The 7,865-nt window shown below is 35.8% G+C and overlaps 1 protein-coding gene across 1 annotated transcript; it reads right to left on the reverse strand.

The window, feature by feature from the left end:
* Positions 1 to 1,771: 1,771 nt before the first annotated feature.
* Positions 1,772 to 2,080, reverse strand: LOC133792230 (uncharacterized). The gene has a single exon (XM_062230139.1). It carries the CDS (start codon positions 2,078 to 2,080, stop codon positions 1,772 to 1,774), a length of 309 nt encoding a protein of 102 aa, XP_062086123.1.
* Positions 2,081 to 7,865: the final 5,785 nt, after the last annotated feature.

Genomic DNA, 7,865 nt, shown 5'->3' on the forward strand with positions numbered 1-7,865 from the left:
TGTACAGACCGATTTCTACACCATATAATAACACACAAAAAATATACCTAGGGTTCATAATAGTATCATTAATATTTTTCATAATTAAATTATAGAATAAGCCAAATAAATCATAGAAATTACAAAAATGATACAATTCGAAATTAAAATAAAGAGAGCTTTAGAATCTCATTTTAAACATTTACAAAAATTCTTAGAATGTTTTGAATAATTTAAATAATTTTCCACATATATCACTTTAAATCACATATTTTATAGAAAATAATTCAAGAAAATTATCACACATAATTAAAGATTAAATCTAAAAATATAGAGCTATTCTAAATCTTATAGAGATCATTCAAACATAAAATTATAATTTTGTGAACAATAAAAATATTTTCCATAATTAATCTCTATTTAATCTTCAATAAATCATAGTAATCCAAGGAAATATAAAAAAAATTCCCAAACGTCACCAATCATCATCAAAGCTTATAGAGATTCGAAAACCAAAAACAAATTGAGAAGAAAATCTCCAGAAATACCCAGGTTGGCTCGTCAGAGCTTTCGCCAGAGTTGTCATCTTCTCCAACCCCAACGAGGTTGTTTGTTCTATTTCTAGCTAACCCAACATTCCAAACCACTTGGAAATTTCTCCCACGTGTTCCAGTAGTCCAAATCAACCCTAAGACACCAAAGAATCATGCCAAATCTACCTAGTCAAAGTCTTCTTCCTCAACGTCAGCGGTCATCTTCAATGGAGCTCCAAAAACTCAAATCGTCATTCTGGCCCTCTAGGTCCAATTTTTCATATCAAAGATGTTTCTTAGGGTCCCCTAAGCTTGTTTATCACCCACCACGAACCCATAAATGTTCCAAAACTCCTAAAATTAGAAACTATCCAAGGACTTGTATTTTCTTAGATAAAAATGATGAATCTTGATTCAGGACCTTAAACTTGTTTTTCCCACGTTAAAATGTTTTATTTTCTTCCCTAGAAAGATCATGGACAGCCCAAAACTAGCCAGAATTTTCCAAAAGAAAGAACTCAGAATATACCTTTCTTTTTTAATAAAAAAAATGATAGAACTCTCTTTTTCTCAACAATTCTCTGCTCTTTTATCAACACCACGATTTCTTTCCTTCATATTATCCTGGTAAACACGATTTAAAAATATTTAGAAATAAGTTAGTGTTTGAAGTGTTAAGATTCTCTAAGGATTTTCTTTTATAAAAATTTCATTAAAAAAAAATAACGTGGGACAATTCCACAATCGATATCATCAGATGGAATTCAAAAAATTAGCCAATTATTTGTGGTTTTTAATCAATTAAAATAAAGTCTCTAATATTCCCCTTGATCCAATCCCAAACTATAGGGTATTATGGTCTTTTCACAAATTCAATTAGTTATATTATTTAATTCAATTAAATAAAATAATAATAATAATATGGCAAACCAAAAAATTACACATCATAAGATTAAATAATTTCAGGCATATTATTATTACTATTATGCCCATAATAATAATTTTTAGTTAAATAAATAACAACTTAACCCGAGCTGTTATTTATTCACTTGGCATTATACTAATGTTTTGATTCCACAAAAAATCAAACATAAGAAACCATTAATTTTATTGGCATTGGAAATCATACATATCCAATTTCAAAAAATAAAAATGCAAAAAGACAAAAAATCCCCTCAGTAGAAAAATTACAAAATGACCCTTTCGGGAAGAGCGATATTACAATTATCTGCCACGAAAAGATATTTTGTCCCGAAAGTTTACTCAAACAACTCAAGATACTGTTGCTGCATATCAAACTCTAATTCCTTGGTTGCCTCCTCATTAACACTATTCCTCCACAATACCTTCACAAAGGTAACAGTCTTATTCCTTAGGGCTTTGTCCTTTCGATTGAGTATTTTCACTAGACGCTCATTGAATGACAAATCCTTCTGCAAACCCAAGGTCTCATAGCTTAGCACATACGATGGGTCGAACACATATTTTTGAAGTTGTGACACATGAAATAAATTGTGCACCTCGAACGATGATGGCGGTAAAGCTACCCTGTAAGCCACATTGCCCATTCTATCCAAAATCTAAAAAGGTCTGACATATCTGGGACTTAGCTTTCCCTTATTGCCAAAACTATTCATCGAGGTTCCTTTCCTTGGAGTCACACGCTGAAATACATGATCACCAAGTTCAAACTTAACATGCCTGTGCTTTAGGTCTGCATAAGACTTCTGTCTGATCTGAGCTATGACCATTCTAGCCTTGATTTTCTTAATAGCCTCATTGGTGTGTTGCACTGCATCTGACCCAAGTAGTTTTCTCTCTCCCAGTTCATCCCAATGAAGTGAGGACCTACACTTTCTTCCATAAAGCATTTCATATGGTGCTACCCCAATGGTAGATTGGTAGTTGTTGTTGTACGAAAACTCAATCAGTTGCAAGTATCTACTCCAGGATCCCTGACAGTCAATGACACACGCTCTGAGCATATCTTCTTAGTTCTGATTTGTTCTCTTGGTCTGACCATCCATTTCTGGGTGATAAGCTGTACTAAACTTCAAACGAGTCCCCATTGCTAACTGCAAACTATCCCAGAATGATGATTTAAACCGAGCATCCCGATCACACACAATAGAGTACGGTGTCCCATGTAGCCATGCTATCTCATTCATGTACAACTCAGTGAACTGATCCATAGAATAAGTCATGTGCACCGGTTGGAAGTGAGTTGACTTGGTATACCTATCCACGATTACCCAAATTTCATCGTGCTATTTTTTGGTCCTAGGTAACCCCGTCACAAAATCCATAGATATCCATCCCACTTCCACTATGGAATATTTAACGATTGCAGTAGCCCCGCGGGTCTTTGATGTTCTGCCTTAACCTAGTGACAGGTTAAGCATTTTGCCACATATTCCACTACATCCTTCTTCATTCCTGGCCACCAATATAATACCTTAAGGTCGTGGTACATCTTAGTGGTCCACGAGTGAACTTAATATTTGTTGGTATGAGCTTCCGCCAGAATCTCTTTCCTCAGCTCATCACTGTCTGGCACACAAATATGCCCCTTGAATCTGATCAGTCCGATATTTAACATAGTGAAATCCTTGGAATTCCCATCCTGCATCTCTTGCCTTAGGTCACTCAACTTCTTTTCAGCATTCTACCCATCCCTGATCCTTTCTAAAAAGGTGCACTGAAGTGTAACCTTTGCAAGCTATCTTGTGATCCGTTCTATACCGGCTCGTTCCATGTCTCCAAGGATTTTCCTTGATACTCGATGTAAAGAAGAAATCATTCCCAACCCTCTGTGGCTAAGTGCATCCACGAAAACATTGGCTTTACCAGGTTGGTATAGTATGTCGCAATCATAATCCTTGAATAACTCCAGCCACCTCCTCTGCCTTATATTTAACTCCTTCTGGGTGAAGAAGTATTTGAGGCTCTTGTGATCGGTGTAAATCTCACATTTCACCCCATAGAGATGGTGATGCCAAATCTTTAGTGCAAATACAACCGCTGTTAATTCCAGGTTGTGTGTGAGATACCTCTACTCATAATCTTTTAGTTGCCTAGAGGCATAGGTTATCACCTTACCAGATTGCATCAGTGCACATACCAACCCCTGTTTTGACGAATCACAATAAACCACAAATTGACCGTCCTCTGAGGGTAAGCTGAGTACAGGTGCTGATATAAGCCAACTCTTAAATTCCTAGAAGCTCTACTCACATTTATCTGGCCAGGTGAACTTCAGATTATTTCTTGTCAATTCTATCATTGGTGCGGCTATCTTCGAAAACCCTTTGATAATTCTCCTGTAATAGCCTGCCAAACCAAGAAAACTTCTGATTTCTTAGCCATTTTTTGGTCTTGGCCATTCTTTCATTGCAGCAATCTTTGCACGATCTACTTTCACTCCTTCATCGGTGACAATATGACCCAAAAAACCAACCTCGGATAACTAGAGCTTACACTTCTTGTATTTGGCATTTACATGATGCTCTCTCAATCGTTACAGGGTCAGACGTAAATGCTCATGATGTTCTTCTTCTGTCTTGGAGTAGACCAATATATCATCTATGAACACGATGAAAAACTGATCCACATACTCCTTGAAAACCATGTTCACGAGGTCCATAAAAGCTACTGGGGCATTCGTGAACCCAAACGACATCACCAGAAACTCGTAATGCCCGTACTTGGTTCTAAAGGCTGTCTTCAGTATATCATCATTCTTGATCCTCAACTGATGGTATCCCAATGATAAGTTCATTGTTGAATATATATTTTGCAAGTTCTTTCGTATTTAGATGATGCTAATTTTGTGTTTTAAGTTATTTTAACTTCATTTTGTAAGTTTTTGATATTTAAACTACGTTGTAATTTTTGTTGATAACACTGATATATTTGATGTAATTTTTGTTTAGGAATTTTATAGGATAAAAAATGGAGTTGCAAGATGAAGTTGAGATGTAATTCTAATGTGTTTTGAAGTCTCTAAGCATATATGGTGATGTTGCAGTGAATGAAGCTTTAGTAGCAACTTACAAAATCAAGTGAAATGAGATTTGGAGTGTTGGTTACGGCTCAAAGAAGTGGTGGCCACAAAATAATTACAAGGAATTAGGATTTTGGAAACACCAAGTCTTTTCCATGGTGAGTACCTCTTCAGGTAGCGGCCAAAATATGAATTTTTAAGAGAAAATGTGCACTGATCGCGGCAATACTTTTGCAGGCCGCAACTCAAGGCTAAATCAGGCACACTGGCCACAGCAACCACTTTTCCAGGCCCCAGCCAGTCATCGCGATTTCAGTTTTTTATGTTATTTTTAATTAGAATTTTAAGAGGATTATAAAACCTATTAGGGCTAAGGTTTTCATAAGTTTTTAATTGCGAATTTTGAGATTAGAAGAAAGAGGAGAGAAGAGGACAACAATCTTTCCTACATCAAACTAGTTTTTCCTTCTTCTCTTTAAAACTCTTTAATTTCAATTATAATTATGTTATTGGTTATGTTCGTGATTATGGAGTAATCTTTTCTTAGGTTAAGGGTTATTTCAAAACCCAAAACATGAATTCTTGATTTTCAATAATGAATTATTTCTTGATTTCTCCAATGTTAAATTGCTTCTATTCTTCTATTATTAATGTTATGGATTGTGTGATATCTTATTAGATGACCAACTAATTAGGATGTTTCATTGTTCTACTATCATCTTAAAATTATTATTCCCCTAATACTTTAGGGTTCTAGGTGTAGGTGATAATTTGTAATTGAGAGTATTGTCATAGGTAGTATTGATTGTGATGAAGTTTAGAACCCAAGTTAATATGCTAAATTGATTTGTTGCTTAGATTAACCTATCTCCACATAAATTAATGTTATTTCTAGGTTAAATAGATAACATGCTTCATGGATCTATTGGTTGGTATATAGATTTAATTATTGAGCACTTTGCCTTGATTAATTATAATTGGGAAATTGGGATAATTGACTGCTTCAGCGTTATCTACGGGGTTAATAATTTAATTGGGAAATCAAAATAATGTTTATTATTGTTTGTCTTGAATGATTGTGGAGGGTGGAGAATGACTCTTAACTATTTCTTTTGATTATGATATCAACTCATTATTTCTTTTATGTTTATTTATTTGAGAAAAAAATCCCTTCTTTAATTTTCGTTGTTAATTCTTGAATAATAATTTGAATGTAGTCCTTCTGGGTTTGACTCATATTTACTGTTATATTGATATAATTGGTAATACTTAAAAGAAAATAGTAATTAAATTTGACACGACACCCGTCACCCGTCACCCGTCACCCGACCAAAGATCGATTCTTGAAAACACCTTAGTCCCCTAAAGCTGGTCAAAGGGATCATCGATTCTTGACAAATGATATATTTTTTTTATTGTGACCTTATCCAGCTCCCGATAATCAATACACATCCTCATAGACCCGTCTTTCTTCTTGATAAAAAAGAGCTAGTGTGCCCCAAGGAGAATTACTCGGTCTGATGAACCCCATCTTAAGTAATTCCACCAATTAAGTTTTGAGCTCTTTTAGTTCCATTGGTGCCATTCTATATGGTGCTTGAAATACTGGCATTCCTGGGCATTATATTGATTACAAATTCTATCTCCCTATGCAGAAATAAACCTGGCAATTCTTCTAGAAAGACATCGAGGAACTCATCCACAACTCGTGTCTCTTCAGGTCTCCTTTCTATCTCTTCGAATTCATTGACCATATTCACGAGATATCCCAAACATCCATGTTGCAACATTTCTCTAGCTTTCATCACTGATATGATAGGAGTTTTGGATTTCTTGCTTATGCCTTCGAACTCAAATAGATCTCTGCCTTCCGGTGCAAAGACCACTTTATTGCATTTGCAGTCAATAGATGCTTTGTATTTGGAAAGAAAATCCATCCCCAAAATTATATCAAAATCAGATAAATCTAATACAATTAGGTCTACATACAATTCCCTCCCACCTATCCATAAAGGTACAACTTTAAACAAATTTTTAGATATTACAATATCACTAGAGGGTAATATAGTCCTAAATCCCTCATTAAATAATTCACTAGGTGCATTTACAACATTTACAGTTCTGCTAGAAATAAAAGAGTGTGATGCACCAGAATCAAATAAAACTTTACATGGTGTATTGGCCATAGGGATCTGACCTGTTATGAAGGAAGGGCATGCCTCAGCTTCAACTTGGGTGATGGCGAAGACTCTGGCTAGGACGTACTTGTCATTCTTATTTTGTTCCTCTTTATTGTCAGATTGTTCCCATGTTGGACAATTGCGCTTCATGTGACAATCCTTCCCACATTTGTAGCAAACTCTAGCTCTGCACTCACCAAAATGGCATTTTATGCACTTAGTGCAAGGTGGAATGTTTCTTACACCATTTTAGCTAGGACGGTTGTCATTGTTGGGCTTGGGTCATTTATCATTTCTGGCTTAGCTTGGCAGCTCTTGTCCCCTCTTCCTGTGGTCATTAGAGGTGGCTGTCCCACTCTTCTTGACATCCCTTCTAGTAGCATTATCTTTTCAGATTCTCTATTCGCTTTTCTCAGCTGTAAGAGCCATTTGGCCCACTTCAGTATAGGTGAAAACACCTCTAGAAACAATCTCCACATTCTGAGCTATCATCGGTTTTACACCTCTCTCAAACCGGTCCGCTCGAACCTTATCAGTAGGTACAAGATCCTTGGCAAACTTCGTCAATCGATTGAACTTTTGTGCATATTTTCTCACCAAAAGATTACCTTTAGTCAGCTTGGTAAATTCATCCATTTTTGCTACTAACACTACAGAGTTGTAGTATTTATCATTAAACACATGTTTGAACCCATCCCAATCCATAGTGTTAACATCTCGTGATTGCTCCACTACCTCCCACCGAATCCGAGCATCTTTTCACATCATGAAAGATGCGCACATCACTCGTTCTGTAACATCCCAAGTTTACTAATAGAGCTTAGTGCCTTGATTAGTGTACCAGGAGGGCATAATTGGATATATATATATAAATATATATATATGTACAATTAATAGATTAAATGCATGACTACGTGACATACAAGATTTATATGGTAATATGAATATATTTGCATGTTCCCGTTCTTGTTAGTGAGGAAATATTTGTAATTTTAACCCGTTGAGGGTATAAATGTGAATATGTGTGTTTAATAATTGAGACCACATTATTATGTGGATATATTTGTGGTATTCGGCTTGAGGCGATCCTAGTGAGCGGATTAGCGGAATAGTCACAAGGGGGTTAAATGCCCGGATTGGGGTGAGCCTAGGGATATTTTGGGAACTTTG

The sequence above is a fragment of the Humulus lupulus genome, chromosome 7, assembly GCF_963169125.1.
Source record: "Humulus lupulus chromosome 7, drHumLupu1.1, whole genome shotgun sequence".
Classification (NCBI taxonomy): domain Eukaryota; kingdom Viridiplantae; phylum Streptophyta; class Magnoliopsida; order Rosales; family Cannabaceae; genus Humulus; species Humulus lupulus.